The sequence below is a fragment of the Gymnodraco acuticeps genome, unplaced genomic scaffold (assembly GCF_902827175.1).
Source record: "Gymnodraco acuticeps unplaced genomic scaffold, fGymAcu1.1, whole genome shotgun sequence".
NCBI classification, from domain to species: Eukaryota; Metazoa; Chordata; class Actinopteri; order Perciformes; family Bathydraconidae; genus Gymnodraco; species Gymnodraco acuticeps.
The window spans coordinates 175186-194532 of NW_022992234.1; the positions used below are offsets into that span (position 1 = coordinate 175186).

Sequence of the window (19347 nt, forward strand, 5' to 3'; positions counted from 1 at the left end):
ATTAATAGGAGACACAGACAGACAAACTAATAAGGCTTTATTTAAACATTAAAGAATACTTTAGGTTAAGGTCTTATTTTGAATAAGAAAAAAGCTTTGGGGGTATAAATATTAAGCCTGACAAAGTACTAATATATTGCTTTCCTGCAATGTTAACTACTGTATGTTTAAGCACTTATTTTAACTGATATTATACATATGTATTATACTCTTATAAGATATATGTAGATAGTATAAGAAATGTGCAGAATACGACAGTTTAATGGAGGTATACACACATATTGATAGATGTCTTGTAATGCACTGTTGAGGAACCTGTGACCCAAGTTTTTCATTTCCGTGCTTGTCAGGTATTGAACATTCAATAAATAAAGAACACATAATTATTAAATATAAAACACAGAATGTGTGTGATTATACTAAATGATTTACAAATAAACACCACTGCATATTTACAACTGTTACGAAAATGTTTCCAACTTGGGATCAATAAAGTATATTATCTTAAGATGATCGATGGCTACTGCCATATTTGCAAAATGTGCCTCTGAACCTTGACAAGTGCATGTTTCAGGCTTATCAATGAACAACAGGAGGGGTCACAGACATAAGACCAGCTGTTAAATAAAGCTCTTCTGACCTTAGCTGTCATGTGGGTATATATATTAATGCTGCCCATTATGGGCACAAGCAATTATCACCCATTTATTAATTATATGTTTTGAATTTGAGTGTTTCCTATCCCCTAAACCTCCAGGAATGTACACAGTTTAATACTGGCAACTTCTTATTATGGGAAATTTGAAAACGTCTTTTAAAACTACAACTCCCAGTAGAGACGTGCCATAGAACATGTTGCGAAACACACAATAGCCAGCATGTGTAGTTCTGGGGACGGGGTGGGGGAGGGGGGGACGGGGTGGACCTGTTCAAATCCAGTTTTGGACAGTCTGCCGTGGTTCCATCCCATTTCAAGTGCTGTTCGACGCTCGGCGTAACCCTCGGCGCACACTCAAACATCCAATCACAGAGCTTGAGGACTATCACGGGGTTTCTCAAGCGAAGCGGAGAGAATACTTACTTCCTGGTGTAAAATTCTCTAAAGCAACTACTATGAGCTGCTCCGACCCTCGGTCCTGACGGACTCCAACTTGTGTTTATTAATCAAACAAATAAATAAACACAAGGATAATTGTGTGTTATTGTTGAGTAAATAACAGTGTGTGGTTTAGAAAATAATACAAAATTAGAAGGAAAAAACGATGAAACAATACAGATGTCAGTATTCTGAGCCCCTACTCTCCCCATAACTGACGGGTAAAAGTTCTACATTATTCATTTAAAATAAAGAAGTAAAAACAATAAGTGTGGCTTGATATTGAGTAAGAAAAAGGTTGATAAACGCTGTGAGAATGGATCTGCGGGTAGCATTCGCTCGTGATCTCAAGTCGTCTACAACATACGTTTAGGGAGCTCTATAGAAGCCTATGGACATCCCGGAAAGTTTAAAATGTACGCTAAGGGCCGCTCCCCTTGCGTTGGAAAAAGCCGACAAAGGGGACTTGACATAACGTCAACATAGGCCGACCTGGGAGTGAGGATGTGATGACCACTGACACCAGAAAAGAGCATTCAAATGAAGAAGAGAATAACAGTTGATCTCTATGAGCACTGAGGACGTCACACAGTCTGCAGGTGTAGTGAAGGAACAGGAAGGCATTAACCTGAAAAACCATGAGGCAGTTTAACTGAACAGGATGAAGAGAACCACATTCATTATAAGAGAGGATGGAAAATGCAATATAATTTCTCTTGGTTTGTTTTCGTCTCTGCTCTCTCTGCGGTCAGGTTGCTTCAGTTTCAGAGAAATGCAGAACTCTGAGGCGTGAGAAACTCACATGCCTGTTAGTGTGAACCCAACATGAACACACACATTATCCACTTTGAGCGATAGAATTACTAACAAAGAATTGCTAACAAAGCACTTATATACTAATAAAGGACTGGCTTACCTAAAGCCAGCTGAGTAGCACTTGAAATGTTTTTGCTCTATGAAGCCTGATGTACTTTATGATTCTGTTTTCTTCAAGGTTGTATTTTGTTGGTCGAACGCACTTATTGTAAGTCGCTTTGGATAAAAGCGTCAGCTAAATGTAATGTAATGTAATAATCAAGTGGACTGGAAGGAGCAGACACACAATGGTCCAGTAATTATTGTTGGTGCTATTTATTGATTTAACATGTTGATGTTGATCTGTGTCATGGAAGAAGTTTCCTTCATAATTCACTCGTTTATTCTTCTTTCTAGTAGCATCCCTCGTAGCAAGAGTATATTTGACATACTTTAAAATCAAACCTAGAGCCCTGGTTCAGTGTCTTTGGACACTGCCATGTCTGCTGGCGACCTCTGGTGGGTAAATAGATACATGAGTGCAATGATGATATTTACATTTACTTTCATTTGGTTTCATTTGTTTATTCATTTGTGTTTACTACCAAGCAGAACAACATCGTGTGAAACACACACAGACATTAATTAATCTATAAATGTAAGTGAGAATAAATGTAAAAGATATATCAAATATATATAATAATGTGTGTTCTGTATTATTCTCAACTTTCATTTTTTAATGTATACATTCATTTCAGGATTTATTATAATTTTGTATTATTCCTATATTTATTTCCACTTGTATTTATTCATGATTCTTTTCCTGTATTTATGCATTTATTTATTTTTTACTTATGCCATGTTCTGTCCTCAATACCTGTGTGCTCGTTGTGTGCATAAACAAATTCACTCTAAATCACATCACATCAAGACCTGTAGTTTGGCATTCATTATTTTAAAAACACACTCGTGGTCCAGAGGATTATGCATTTAGTTTTCATTCAGGTGTTTTAGGTTCAACACCCAGGAGAGGAATATCTTTAATCTTCTGCTGTGCTGATGTTAAATCTGGAGAAATAAATAAAGTGACGATGATGATTCAAGATTCAATTCAAGATTCAAAGGTTTTATTGTCATATGCACATAAGCTACAGTGTAGAAATGACAAGGACATTCTTCTGACCTGAGCTCCTCCAACAATGCAACATATAGAATAGAATACAAAATGCAAAATAAAATAAGAAGTATTGCAAAAAGTCTAAATACATAGACTCAATAGATTCAATAGATTGTGGAGAAAGCACGATTTTTTAAGAATGTCTGGTCTGGTGGAAAGACTTTATAAAAGTGTGAGAAACAGTCAAATCCAGAGGGAGGCAGTGATGCAACACTGTGGAAGCAAACAGCCGTAACACATCAAAGGAGAAGAAGCAGAGGAAGTGCATCTATTTTGAAAGGAGTCCGTAGAGGCTTCTCAATAATCAAATTTCCCCTCCTCGACTCCTCGACTCCTCGGTCCTCCGGTAGTGACCCGGAAATGAATTTCAGAGCGCCATTTTGAAGGACGTCTCATTTCTCTAAATGCACACCGAGGACCGTTCATCGAGCGTCGAGGAGGCTCTCTGGAGGAGCTCTAACCGAGGATACACTGATGGTTCCTCCACGGCTCCTCCACGGATGCATTTCCGGGAACGGTGGAGGCGTGACGCACGGCCGGACTTATCTCAGCCAATGACAGCTCTGCATGCATCCCCTGGATATTATTTTAGAAACTGCTTTCATTGCGTCGCGATGTTTCCAGAGAGAACAGCTGTGAGGTCCGTGCAGAAAGCAGAGCAGTGTGTATAATATATATCACTCAGTATAACAGGCCTACTCTCTTTATTTACTTTAGTTTAGTAGATATCTACAAACAAAGAGTCGATATTTTTCTAAGACCATTGCTTCACATAATAAAATACACAACGGCTTATGCTTTAGGAGCTGTAGGTGTGTGGTACAGTGTGTAGGTGTGTGTTGTACAGTGTGTAGGTGTGTGTGTGGTACAGTGTGTAGGTGTGTGTGTGGTACAGTGTGTAGGTGTGTGTGGTACAGTGTGCGACGGACAGACGGGTCTCAGTTGGTTTGGTGTCCTCTGCTTACTTTTAATAGGCCTACTTGTAAATACAACTTTTGGCCCGTAATTTCAATTCCCCATTTCAGCGACCAGAGAGAGGGAGAGGGGGGGGGGGGGGGGGGGGGGGGGGGGGGGGGGATATATCCAGTCTCTGATTGTGTTACGTTATTATGAGAGTGCTCTCATACTTTAAATTGTATATATTTATATAAATATATTTGTGTGTGTGTGTCCGCATCTGTAGCCTGTTATTGTCTCATTATACCGCACTCTCAATGAATTCAAAGTAAATATGTGGGGGAACAAAGTTCAGCTGATCTAACAGAGATACAGCGCTATGACAAAACACTCGACAGCTGATGCAGCTGTTGCCACGTAATAATGAACGGACGTCTCTTTAAAATGACCGCTCAGAGAGGAGTTCTCATTTCTTTAAACGTCTGCTGCTTCCCCTCCTCTCTCCTCGGTTCCCCTCCTCGGTCCTCCGCTCGCATCTCCTGTGGGCGGGTCTAAGTCTCGAGGAGGGGAACCGAGGAGGGGAAATTTGAGTATTGAGAAGCCGCTCGTGTTTCCAGGGTGCATTGCGCTTACTCGCAATCATGGTGGATAAATGAATGGAAGAAGCTTGAATCTTGAATCTCGAGTGGAAAGCTCACTATATAGCAGTGGTTCTCAAAGTGTGGGGCGCGCCCCCCCTGGGGGGCGTAGAGGCATGCCAGGGGGGGCGCGAGAGACCAGGAGGAAAAATGGTTATATAAAAAAAAAAAAGATTTAAAAAAAAAAAAAATTCATAATTTGAAAAATTATTGATTCGAAAATAATATGATACAGTACAGTACTATTACGTCTGGGTCTCTGTGTTTCATTAAAGCTCGGCTCTGTGTGTGTGTGTGTGTGTGTGTGTGTGTGTGTGTGTGTGTGTGTGTGTGTGTGTGTGTGTGTGTGTGTGGAACGAGCCATTTTGTGTGTGTGCGAGAGAGAGAGAGAGCGCACCGGTACCGGAGATCGTTGTTCTTAGCTTCTGGTGCTAGCGAGCTACGCTAACGGATATAAGAAGTTTTTTCAACAACAAGGTGGAGGAGAGTCCTCTCCTGTCAGACTGAGAGACTCAGTGAACTAAAGGACTCTCTGAGTGTTATCTCAGTGGGTCTCAAACGTTTTGGTCACCATTAATGTAAACAATTATTTCCGAGGCACACATTTATATGATCATTATAGTTATAAAAAAATAAGAGAATAAATGAAAAACAGGTATGAAATACTATATGACAGTAAAACAAGAATACAGTTTAAAAGAGTGATTTGTAAAATATCCATAAAGAAAAAGTAAATCTGTTTACAGTTCTGTTTCATCTGGGTGTTGAAAGAGGTATCCATAGATCTCTTCATTTTGCTCTCAATGTGTCCACACACCACCTATACAAATAGCACGTTACCCCTGCTTACCTATATGCCGTGAGCTGATTATCGAGCCTTCGTTGTAACAGTTGCGGGAACACTGTGTATGTGCGTGTGGAGAGTGTTGCAGTAGACAATTCCACTGTAGCGACCGGTACATTAATGGGAAACCCTAAATGTTTGAGCACCCTCTATGAAACGTCAAGCTACCACACAGCACCCCCAAAAGAAGTCTGTGGCGCCGCCACTGAGCATGACTATGTGTGTTGGGGGGGCCCGACTTTTTTTTTTTCTCCAAAGGGGGGGCCTGACAGAAAAAGTTTGAGAACCACTGCTATATAGAGACCAGGTAGCAATTTCCACCTGTTACCACTAGAGGGTCCTGTTACAACAATACATCTCTGAAATGAGTGATGAGGTGTGGCTTTACAGGAAAGTGAAACTTAAGGTTTAGTTCAGTGAGGCAGAGCAGAAACCATGGCGTCTGGTTCTTACTCCGAAGATTTGACTTGTCCTGTCTGTCACACTTTCTTCACAGATCCAGTGAATCTTCCCTGTGGACACGCTTTCTGCAGAGAATGTATTCCAGACGGTGTGAGTTCACCGCTCTATTGTCCACAGTGTGGGGAGGCTGTTCCTCCAGAGGGGGGATGTCTGCCCACCAGCCTCATATTGAAAAGCCTCTCTGAGAAGGCCAAGGCTGAGGTAGGTTGCTGCTGCTCACTTACACTCACTTTTGGGTGTTCTAAACCCACACTAACTATATAGGATGAAATATTAGTGTTATAATAGCACTATTATAACTACTAATAATACTATTTTGCTACGTATTCTTCGTTCTGTCTTTGCATGCACCATTTATACAAAGGCAAATTCCTATGAGTAAACCTACTTGGTAAAGAGCTATTCTGATATGTCAATTACATGGATCATAGTTTGAATCTTGCGAATATTTTCAAGTCAACTCCAGTCATTACATGAGTTGTTTGTGCATGCTAGGACAGCTCCCTACTGAAAGAACGTTTGCTCGTCTTTAAGAGATCAGCAGGTTAGTGTTCTTCCCCTGAGGCCTGTACGACGAAGCCAGTTCACCAGACCCTGGATATCTTTTAGTTATCCGGCTTAACTAACCCTAACAAACACGATTTTCTCACAGCATAAGTTACCATGGTGATGTACCCCGGTAAGAAGTGAACCAGGGTCTTAAAACTCAAACGTAACCCTGAAGTAACCCCGCTAACCCAACATCCTGCTTCTTAGGCCTCTGCTCTCAAATGTAAAACGAAAGTGATGAATGATGCAACATTCAGTCAGGGTGAAGCAACTTTCAGACTGCACACAACGTGCACACTAAACAAGATAAGGGACTGGTACAAAGGTGGTGCAATAAACAGAACTACTCAAGATTTATAAAATATATTGTTCACACTGGAACAAATGCTGCTCCAAAAACAAGTTGAAAAAATAATGAAAACAAGGTGTTTCACTTGAAATAATGCAACAATCTGCCAATAGAACAAGTGAGAATTAGCTTGGTAAGATTTCTTGAAATAAGAAGGGATATTTAGATAAATCAGATCTTGTAATTAGCTGGACAACTTATGTTGAACTATATTTGACCAGAATCAGGACATTTTGTGCTTCAAAATATGCCGCAAATGCTCAAAAGTGTTGTTTTCTGATGTTAGTTGGTGATTTTCCAATAAATATGAAAATAAATATTCATCTGAGATACAACTCAGAATAAGATTTTTTTGAATTAACAAGATGATGCATTGTCTAAAAACAAGACCTGATATCTCACTGCAGTGTTACTTCTGAAGTTATTATGTCTTATAGATGAGAGTAACACCTACGTCACTTCCGGGCAAAAATTACGGCCCCGCCCACTTTTGGGGGAAAACAACGCTGTCATTTGAATGGCGGTCGATACAAATTCTGAAGTTTTTGCCAATCCGATAATTTTTTTTGAAAACCGTCGATTTTTGGATCTTCAAAGAGCCCGATTACGATGGCCAGACAGGCAAACAATTACATTTGATCATTGGTAATCGACAATCGGTCTTGATATATGGTTAAATAAAAATCAGTAGGCGAGCCTGTAATTTCTCCAGCTGTTACTCTCATGAGCGAGGCGGAACATAATAGTTGTATCATGCCAACAAGCTGCCGTGTCGTTTATTGCACATCAAACATTAAAAATAATCCAGAGTTCAGTGTTTCTGTACTTCCTCTAAGAAGAAAGGACAGTAAAAGAAGAGCTCTGTGGCTTCAGGCTCGATCGCCATTCAAACGACAGCGTTGTTTCCCCCAAAAGTGGGCGGGGCCGTAAAGTGACGTCGATGTTACTCTCATCTATGAAAATCGATAGCCTACTGCTATATTTAACCATATATCGAGCCCGATCGTCGATTTCTAATGGCTTAATGCAATTGTTTGCCTGTCTGGCCATTGAAATCGGGCTCTTTGAAGATCCAAAAATCTCCGGTTTTCTTAAATTTCTGATCGGATTGGCAAAAACTTCAGAATTTGTATTGACCGCCGTTCAACTGACAGCGTTGTTTTCCCCCAAAAGTGGGCGGAGACGCTATTTTTGCCCGGAAGTGACGCATTTGTTACTCTCATCTATAGCTAGTAGTGTTGTCACGAAACGAACATTTTGGTTTCGATACCGATACCAAGTCAAGAATTGCGATTTCGAAATTTGAAACCATCCCTTTAAGAAAAGGGATGGTTTCCCTTTTCTTAAAGAAAGGAAACCATCTTAAATGTAATTATTGTGCTTTATTTCAGTCATAACACAAACTTTTAAACAATGAGAGCATTCTTCCAAAAAAATCGACTCTAATAATGAAGAAAATGAACACATTTTTTGCAATAGTAATTTATGCACAAACTATACATTACTACTTGTACTATACATTAAAATACCGATACTAATGAAACGGAGGAATCGTAACGTTTTTAACGGCAGGGTATCGCGGTACCTTTCTAGTATCGGTACACCGTGCAACACTGATAGCTAGTTTAAAGGCATATTCTGACTAGATATTAGACAAATATACTGGGCAAGATGTGTTGTTGCATAAGCTGGTCAGAGAGATGCAGGTCATTATTATGTTTCATTGCAACCCTTGTACCAACCTGCATTTATTAAAGAACTCTTTTTCCACAGGCGGCTGAGATGTGCCCAGAGCATGAAGAAAAGCTGAAACTGTTCTGCGTCACAGATCAGCAGTTAGCTTGTATCATATGCCGAGATGGGGAGAAGCACGAAGGACACAAGTTCAAACCAATCAAAGAAGCCGTCGCATCTCTCAGGCAGGAGTTGGAGAAGGGAATGGAGAACTTCAGTGGTGATATTCTTGCTACAGAGAGCTTAGCCAAAAGTCAGGGAGAAGAATTAACAAAAACCAAGGCAAAGTCTCAGCAGCTGACCTCCCAAATCCAAAGGGAGTTTAAGGAAATGCACGACTTTCTGAGAAAGAGGGAGAAGGAGATAAGGAAAGAGTTGAAATACAAAGAGGAATATGCTGTTGAGAAAATGAGCAATAACCTAAATGCTATAGAGAAAGCTCTTTCTGAGAGCAGAGAGCTGGAGCAAAAGCTAAAGTCTGTTCTGAAAACTGGAGATGCAGGAAGTCTCTTAAAGAGCTGGTCTGAGAGCAACAGCAAGATGACTCCAAAGGACGCTCTCAGGCCCAGAGCCAAAGATCTGCAAGTGGTGAATGACTCACTGTGTTTTGATCCCTATGAAAGCCACCTGCAGTTCTTCATGTGGAAAGAGATGCTTCAGGTGATCAAGCCACGGGAAGAGCTGCTCTCTCTGCAAAGCAACAGTTCAGATATAACTCTCTCTGATGACGGACAGAGTTTGTTTCCCAAAAGCGAGCAGGCAGCAGTATATTGTTCCAGTTGTGGAGTCAATTATGACCGCCGCCACAATTGTCAGTCGGGGCAGATAATTTCCAGCTAAATACTCCTAGTTTTAGGTTTATGCATCCTCCTATTCCTTCCTTTGATGGAGAACTTGTCATCCAAACAAATCCTCAGTTCACTTCAGGGCAGCATTACTGGGAAATAGATGTAGGACAGAGGGTCTTTTGGAAACTTGGAATAGAAGATAATTTCCTGAAATATGAAAGTCAAAAATATGTTACCTGCAGTAAAAACGAAACCACGGTACTCGAATTTGGCGATGTACCTCGAAAGATTGGTATTTACCTAAACTGCACATCCAAGATGCTCTCCTTCTATAATGCAGACAGCATGACGCTTATTCACACCATGAGCTTGGGCTCAATCTCCATGCCACTGTCAGCATATGTTGCCATTTACATCAGGTCCCAAGCACCAGATCGTAACCCCCTGACAGTCTGCCGGTACTGATCAACATCAATATTAACACAAGCACCAGTTTGATCAGTGTCATCTTCTTTGGAGCCGCAAATATCCGCAAATTAGGAACGTTTCATATCCCAGGAGATAAATTACAAAAATCAACAAGTTACTTTAAAATGTAAAAACGTGTTATTTTGGGGATGTGTCAGAAACTCATAATTAGTAAAATACGATAAAATAATATATACTTTATTAATCAAGACAATTGGAAGATGTTTTCGTTGCAGCAGCATGTAAAATAATTATTGCACATAATTAGATGTTTTCTGGTAGTAGTCTGATGTATATTTGTACAGATACACTTCATTATACAGCCTGCGGCAGTTCTCTCATTTTCTTTAGAAGCTCTCTAATTTTCACACAGCTTGACATAAAATGACACACAACACTTTTGTAGACATAAAAAAACCCACATGAAGCACGACAAATTAAACACATCACGTGGATTCATATTTCCGTTAGCAGCACACTGACTTTGCATAGACTGCTGTATACGATACGTATCCTGCCTGTTTATATGGAGGCACTCTTAATCGACTATTGGAGGGCAACACTTTGTATTTCTTTTATTTTTCTTTCTTTTAAAAAATCATTTAAATGTTTTCTTAAGATAATTGATGTTCTTATTTTGATCAGTATTTGCCATCTGACTTTGAACTTTAGGACTTTATTATTTTATTCAGAGAGTTTTATGAGAGCGAATCAAAGAGGTTTTCAAGCTTTCAGGCAATTCAGTTTTCATTTTTAAATCTTTATTTGAATATGTTTTTGTTAATAATACTGTTTTGTTGATGTTATGGATTCTAACAAGGGTTTAACAGGGACTAATATAGCATTCCTACTTTTGGAGCGTGATTTATATAACACGATCCTTTCAAGATCTGTACGATTTATTTCAATATTGTTTTCCGACTTGAACCCCCCTTCCTCAGTTCATTGTATAATGTGATGACTTAATACTTTTCTGAAAGATTATTGATCAGCATTTTTTATTTTAGTTATACTACTTCCATGTATGTGTTGCTCTGGTTGTGTTCTACTATCTATATATACATTGTTATTTCTTGATTATCGATTTGCTTAATAAATTCCTGAAGATAATATACTTGTGATCATGTCAAAGTTATTTACTGAAGAGATTAATGATTTGATACAATGTAAATCCAGACTTTCATTTCATTTTGTAAGAGCTTAATTTTGTATTGCAAATTGAAACAGCACTTATACCCTCCATCGGCTGTCCAGAACCAGGAGGGGAATAAAAGAGAAAGGAAGTCAGGAGCTATGAACACCAAGACCACACCGGGGATGACGAACCAATAGATAACAGGAAAGACATAATCCAAAGACTAGACACAGCTGGAGAAAGCAGGACAAAACACAAGGGGCGCCAGGTGAACACAATCACACAATCAGACAGGTGGAAAGAAACCAGGGCAAACAATTACTAAGGCAGGAAGTAAAACAAGACAAGAAATAAAGAGAAAAGGAAATGAACGTTTTCATGAAAAGTTTCAAACTAAAACCAAGATAATTACACGGTATTATCTTTCCTGTCAGAATTTGCCCAGTTGACATTAAAGGTCACCTATTATGCAAAATGCACTTTTTTTATGTCTTTTATTCATACATACTTTTATTCGTACAATCGAGCTGATCCAGATTTGCTGCGGTCATGACGTCATAACTGAAATGTGGGCTGGCTTTACGTTGAACTCTTGGCAACGTCCCCTTTATTTTCTTGCTGTTTATAGTGTTTATAGTAAACTTATTCTTAGCTATTAAAGTAGTTTTTATGCTTTTATTTTGAAGGCAGTTTTGGGCTCTGAGTGATTAGAGCACCTGGTGTGATTGAATATATTGGAGACAGGTGTTGGAGGAAGCAGAGCACTAGTAGGCACATGGTTTTTTACCAGGGTATTTCTAGCCAGAAGAAGATGGAAAGCCAGTACCGGGAGCAAAACGCAACATTTGATAAACTTTGAATGTGTCATACCACTTAACGGGATAGTGGAAATCCGCGAATTTTGGGTTTAACTTATGTATTTTTATTAAAAATAAGCATAATAAACAATTTTTTTTAATTTAATGCGCAATTTCATTTTATTTTCAATTTTACTGCGCCCTCTCAATGAAACGAAATACTTCGGTAATCGTCGGAAACAAAGGACGACGGGCACAAACAATGGCGGACATTCAATAGCATTTGCATGTGAATAGCCGACCTTTATTATGGTGAATAGATGTGTTTTGTATGGCTGTAGTGCGACAGCAAATGCAGAGAATGGCGTTTCGAGCATGCGTTTCCAAGAAACCCAGCCATTCGTCGTCAGTTGGTGAAATTTGTTCAGATAACACGGGCACACTTCACGGAGCCGAAGCTGACGAGTACTTCGGCAGTCGTGTGCTCCCGTCATTTTACTGACGATTGTTTCGAGATTCCTCGGTCTCTAGCTCAAATTGAAAGTGGAATACATAAGAAGTGAGTATTTTATTATGTTTTCTAGCTGATTTAATGCATCATTAGCCTGTACCATTGTGTACAACACCATTTATTGCCTGTCGATTAGGCGACCGGAGGCCTCGTCATCCGATAATCCGGTACACAGTGTCGAATGTGTACACTACAGTCATCATATAGACATGATAGACTAACAGTACTGTGAGTACAGCCTACACCTAAAACGACATCTTCGTAGGAAAGCCGAGAGGATGTTTCTGACTCGCTATCATCACTGGATACCTCGTACAATCCTTCTTTGTCTGGTATATTTGCCCTTCCACGTTAATTCTGCATAGACGCCATTGTTTGTTATCGTTTCGTCTTCCTGAGTTTTCGTCACTTCCGGTTTGGCTGAAGCGATAATTTCGTTTCTAAAAAACTTCGGGGAAGCTGCAATAAAGTGCTTCTAACATGCGTAAGGCAATTATTATATTTTTTTAATCAGGTGTGATTGTTTTGGTACGTAATTATGCTTGTATATAAGTTAAAACGAAACTATTTGGGGTTCAATTTCCACTATCCCTTTAATGGGAAGAAACTCAGCTATCAGATAATATTAACCATTTTTAGCTAAACGAAACACAAGGGTAATAACAAAGGCTCTGAATTAGCCCTGAGCGGAAAATGCTAATTCACTTAACGCACAGAACTCACGGTAGAAATCCTTTATTACTTATCGGATCTGCACAAAGAAGATATCAGCTAGCATATGTGTGAAGAAAAATTTAAAAGGTCACCTTGTGGTAAACCTGCAAGAGAGAAAGCGTTTGAGCTCCATCAACTTCATGAAATGATGCAAATATAAGAACACCAATGTGCCAAAACACATAAAAAACACCAACTTTGTGAACGTTCACTAAAAGCACTGCATAAGCAAAAGGCTGCACATGCAACTTACTGCAAGAAGTGCACAACACAAAACACAAAAAAGTGATTCAATCAAATAGTAATTCAATACCATAATGAAGCCAAATAAGATATGTCACAGCTTTCTACTTTTGAATGCTTTAACATTCAAATATTTAAGAGGGAGGTATCATTTAGTTAACAACATGGTTAACATGGTTAGTTAAGAACCCCCAACATGGCTTTAAACATCTCCAACATTAAATGATGAGCCAGACAGGAGAGTGCTTGGTCTCTTATGGCGCATTTCCACTGCAGCGGGGTAGCCCCGTTTAAGCGTCCCTAAGCGTCCTCGCTCTGGCCTCGGGCTGCCTCGCTGGCCGGCCCAGGCCGTGGCGCATTTCCATTACAGTTTAGGACCTGGGGTAGCAACGCAGTGTAGGCGGGGCGATCGGCTTTGTTTTTGTTCACATTTCGAGTTGTTCCGTCGAGCTCCCGCTGTGGACCAACACTATACATTGACGGGGAAGGGGGTAGCAATAAAGATAACACCATTAAACAGTTACACAACATAACATAAATAATATCGATAGCAGCGTCCCTAGCAACCACCTTGGTAACAATGAAAATGTTCTATGGACGCAATTTCCTGAAGTAATCTTCGTAATAACTAGCAAACTAAAGATCATGTACATCCACTGCACACATAATCTGAAATAACAACTCATATTTCTCGCATCAAATGACATCAAAACGCATTTTAATGGCCAAACTAACTTTAAAATAGGCATTTTCCATCGAGAATAAAACGAAGTTCGGCCATGTTTTCTTTTTCTGCAGGGAGAAATTTGAAGATCACGTGACATAGACGCCAGCCATTGGAATGAATGGTGAAAAAAACGGGGTTTGTCAAACAGAGCACATGGTGTAGTCCAAACGATAGCTGGGGATTCTGGGTAGTGTAGTGTTTTCTGCCATCCTTTACTCCGAAAAAATATTTGTTTCTCCGAATCAAAGGGGAAAAATACAAAAGCATTGCACACAATTTAAACCAATCAATGTTGTGTAATTATCAAGGATAATCTGGTGTTTTTTAGTCGATGAGTAGTGCAGATATCACTGTAAAATCAATCGACAGTAAGGGGAAGACTTACTTCCGGGTGTACAATTCTCCGTTATCCAATGAGAATGGACGCTCACATTGCCTTTAAGAGCAGCCGACACAAACGAATGCCGTGCTTCCATGAGCGTCAAATCCCGTCGCAGATGGGAATACATTGCAATCAGTTGAAAGCTATTTGCGTCCGTTTATGAAGCTGAAGGAGCCTAGGAGCGTCACAACTGGACGCCACGGACACTGACCAAACGTCGCTCCTGGACGATTATGGAGTGAGAGTGTGTTGCGCAATGCCTCAACGTGGGCGGGAGCTCAACATTTCTCAACCTTTGAGGCACGTGACGTCCCGACTCCCCCATTGTGTACTTACCCAGTCAGAAAAGTAACATATTATATCTTATATTATTAATATATATATATATATATATAATTAATAATAATTAATGTAAGCGCTTTATAAATGTAATGTATTATTATTATTATTATTATTATGATACCGGTAAAATAATGATACCTTGATCATGCATGGTGCATTTTCCAAATTATTTCACATACTAATAAATAAGTTGTTGTAACTCAGAGGCACAACAAAGGGGTTCTTCTTACCATCTTTAGGGACAATTGTAAAATGCATTGTTTCAGAAACCATTCTAATTTGCATACAGTCATATAATTCAGACACACGTTTAGGTCTCAATAGCTGGCTTTTCACTCTGCATGACCTACATGGAATGAAACCCTGAATGAAAATTTCCACAGCAACAGCATCCCAGAATTTCTTGAGGTCCACATGTCCATAGTCTGGGATGGTCTCTGAATTTCACTGACTGTTATATGAAACATTTGTGATTATCTCAGATAACTACATTAGAACAACCATGTATACCCTGCTATCATATGATGTTACTTGCATAAACAAATTAACTGACAATAACAGTATGCCCAGCATGGTATTGCAAGGCACAACTTGCATACTGTTGATCTTATTGTAATTCAGACAGCAAAAAGTCTATACATGTAATATTACGGCTGATCCAACTCACCTGGCATATTAAAGACACCTTTCTTGTGAAGGTCCATCACAACAACAGGTGGATGGTATCCACATGTTACACATGCATAAATGTGATCATGGTCAGTAAGGACCTCATAATAGATAGGCATGGAGAACCCTTTCCTTGCAGGTCTCCCTTTAAAAGAGATGATCTCAAGGGACCAATCTGGTTAAATAAAGGTTTGAAATGAAATGAAAAGACACTTTCTCTGTTGTCTCAATCATTTCAATAACTCTGCTGACAGCAGTATGTGTCTGGAAAAATATCAGTTTGTGACCCACATTAATGCTAGATTAACTAATCAATACCATAACATTCCAGTTACTTTTCTGTTCTGCCAATTTACTTGTTCTATGTTATAAATCATCTTTACTAAAGTACTATATTTTAATTAGATTATTGTAACCTGAGATCGATCACTCTTGCCATAACAACACTTTGTTCACTGATGTTTGAGTTACTATGGCTTTTTGGCTGAAAATGGGGATTCGGGTAATAACTAATAATAACAATTCAAATTACTCAAATGTATATAGCGCCTTATTAACCCATGGTTGATTAACAGAGAGACAAACACAAAACTCACTCTGGGACAGAACACACTGGGACTACAAATAAAAAAATAATTTGGGAGACAGAAGGCAGACGAGGCTAACTGATATTAACCAAGGTCTATCTTTGAATTGATTTTACATGACTTCCTTCAGTAAACACAACACATTAAGTTCTAAATCTCCTCACCTGTAATGCATTCCTTATCGTCAGGCACAAGTGCAGAGAAAGGATTACGTGGTCATCATAATTGTGGAGCCCATCCTACCACTCCTGGTACCTGTACATCAGGCTGCAATTCAAAAAACTGTGAAGTGAGAATCCTGCTTTTTGCAGTGATCAGCACTGGATCACTTAAAGGGCCATTGCATTCCTTACACCTGGCTTCTTTGGGGATGAGGTGCTTCAGATGAGCATCTAGTGCACTCTTGACTGCTGGATGGTAGCCTGTGGGAGTTCTGCTGGAGTGTTTGTATTACCCGATAGGTAGTTTAGCATCCGCTTGATGCCAGTCTCACTAGGTGGATAATGGTCCTCTCCTGGTTCACTATCCTGCTCAGTGAAAGTATTTGGTGGAATGGATTCTTCAATATCCGTCGACGTCTTAACTTTCTTAAACAGTTGTCTTCTTGTGACAAAGAGGTGCCATTTCCCGATGGCTTTATGGGTGCATGATTGCCTTGGTTTAGCACAAGGACAATGCCAGTTGTTCTGCTTGCTGTCGTAAGCAACCACAACCCTTCCCAGCCTACTGTAGTATCAAGCCTACCCTTAGCCTCTGCCTCTGGTTGCCACTGTACAAGACTGGCAGGACTCCTGGACTGGCCAATCATCCTCCTCGGCCACAGTAGCGAGAGCGTCCGCTCTTCGGCACAATGAGCACATGACACCTGCTGGGCGAGAGCTGCGTGCGCGTGCTCCGACCCCAGGCAGGATTCGCATTGTGAGTGCCGGTCATAACTCATTATGAACCCCGTCTGGCATGAGGAGCAAACTCTAACACAACCCTGTGAACTCATGTTTAAGGATCTTTTTCGAGGTGGCTCTTAAAAGAGCCTTTACTCTTTAGTGTCTCCACAGTGCTTCAGTACCGGGGTGCTGAAGAAAAGAGGGAGCAGATTGTCGGGCCTCCTTCCTATTTCTACCGGAAGTGAGTCCGAAGGTGGGGCCCGCCTCGCAGGTGGGCGTGGACTACATGTGTTTTCAGTGCTGCGCGGGTGTGCAGGGGATTACCCAATACATAATTATACATTTAGAATTAGATTTTGAGACAGTGAGCGGCTGGGAAAGTCACACCGCCATGGGGCACAAACAGTTGCTATGACATGATGTTTTCTTCGCATTCTCAGGCATTCCATAAGGAGGGTCAGGAACTCACGCTTGAGACCACCAGTGTCCACTCCATCCTCAGTTTGTCCCTCATCATCAGTGAACTTAACTGACATGAGAGGGGTCGAATGAGGCACCTTTGAAGCTGCGGATTGCTCCATCCCATACATTGGCTCTGTTAATATTGAACCTGCTGCAAGAACAATTAATACCTTTCCTCTGCAGTTTGCTCCATTTCCTCTTCTGGTTCAGACTGGCTATCAATGATGATAAGTGCATACACATTTGTGTAGTTTCTGCATTGAGAAGACAGTTGAATAATTACTTTAAAAGATATAATATATGCATGATAGTCATATTTACAAAAGGATGCCGATCCTCTTCCTGTTTTGTTTTTAATACATTGGGTTCTAAACTGACAACAGCACTTTAGTCGTACTCCTGCACAATCCTTTTAAACATTTGAAATGGATGCAAGAAAAAATACCTGACCTTAGAAAAATATTTGTGGGTGTTTTTTGTATCGTCTTCACTAAGATGTCAGATGTTGGGGGTGTCATTTGGAAATGTTTAAAAGTGTAATTGTTCTGCTTCCTGGCAATGTTACCTACTGTGATTGGAGGCTATGCAAACAAACAAATGTACAAATAAAGACACACAGCAAACAACTGTGTCACGATGCAACGGTCAACCTCGTTTACCTATAGAAGTGGTTCTGACCCGGGGCAGATTAGACCTCTTCCTGGACTGGGGTTGGTTCCTATTTTTACTCAAGAAATAAGTGCAGTTGATCTAATGACAGTGTCATTAGCACACAAAGGTATGTATTGATTTCATGATCACAAATTTAAACCTACATGGTATAATTACATTTTGAATTAGTCTTATCCGATCAGCGCTGGTTGTAGGTGCCTGAGAGGTCTGATAAAAGTAAACGAAAAATATATTCAAACTACTGTACTGTTAAAACATTCTGCTTCTTGTGGCACAAAATAATATGTTGACAATGCTTTATTTTACCCAGGCTAACTGTTGTCCATTCTTGGAGTGCTCACTTTGTGAACATTTGGAATGTCTCACCTGTATAGACACAAATGACTGACTGAAATAAAATTAATTCACTTTAATTAAGAATAAATGCAACGATAAATCCAAGCTGACCAAGGTACATTATATTGTTGACCGTCCTTTAACTCTCACATTAGGATTTACATTGGGGCACAATAAACCAACTCCTCTCTGCACCTATAATATATCTATAAGATGTCAATAGTTACATTTAGGTGCACAGTGCTGTCTCTTCACTTGCAAGCTCTTTTACCAAACAAGCTAACGCTAGCTGGGTAAATATGACGCTCTTTATAACAACAAAACAAAACTTACCTTCTTATATGTTGACATTGTCCACTTCCATCAACTTTGTTTCCTCCGGGTTCAATTTGCCTCACTCTCGTAACTTCGTTCGTTCTCTCTATGTCTGGTATTGACTGCGGTCAAGCCAGCCTCCACTCGGGAAAACCTAGTCAAGCCAGCCCGCACGTGATATTGCGGTGCGCGAATATCCTATGCATTACGGTAGAGTCCTGGAAACACTGCCTCTGTGTTTAGATGAGAATAAAACAAAAACTGTCCAGTATCAAAGACTCATCTCACTCCAGGGTGAGAGCAGGACACCCCATCTAGTCACTTAGAAAAAATCAGGACATTCTGATGTGCAGTTTCAAAATAAAATACCTTTGAAATCTCATATATGAGCTATCATCCCTGTTTTTAGATGAGAATAAAACAAAAACTGTTCCGTATCAAAGACTCATTTCACGTCAGGGTGATAGCAGGACATCCCATCTATTTTTTCTGAGTGACTAGATGGGGTGTCCTGCTATCACCCTGGAGTGAGATGAGTCTTTGATACTGGACAGTTTTTGTTTTATTCTCATCTAAAAACAGGGATGATAGCTCATATATGAGACTTCAAAGGTATTTTATTTTGAAACTCTACATCAGAATGTCCTGATTTTTTCTGAGTGACTAGATGGGGTGTCCTGCTCTCACCCTGGAGTGAGATGAGTCTTTGATACTGGACAGTTTTTGTTTTATTCTCATCTAAACACAGAGGCATTGTTTCCAGGACTCTACCGT

At 40.0% G+C, this 19347-nt stretch overlaps 1 protein-coding gene across 1 annotated transcript; it reads left to right on the forward strand.

The window, feature by feature from the left end:
- Positions 1-5839: 5839 nt before the first annotated feature.
- LOC117539889 (nuclear factor 7, brain-like) lies at positions 5840-9683 on the forward strand. The gene is made up of 2 exons (XM_034206243.1): positions 5840-6110; positions 8581-9683. Exons 1-2 carry the CDS (start codon positions 5883-5885, stop codon positions 9379-9381), a joined length of 1029 nt encoding a protein of 342 aa, XP_034062134.1. The 5' UTR covers positions 5840-5882; the 3' UTR covers positions 9382-9683.
- Positions 9684-19347: the final 9664 nt, after the last annotated feature.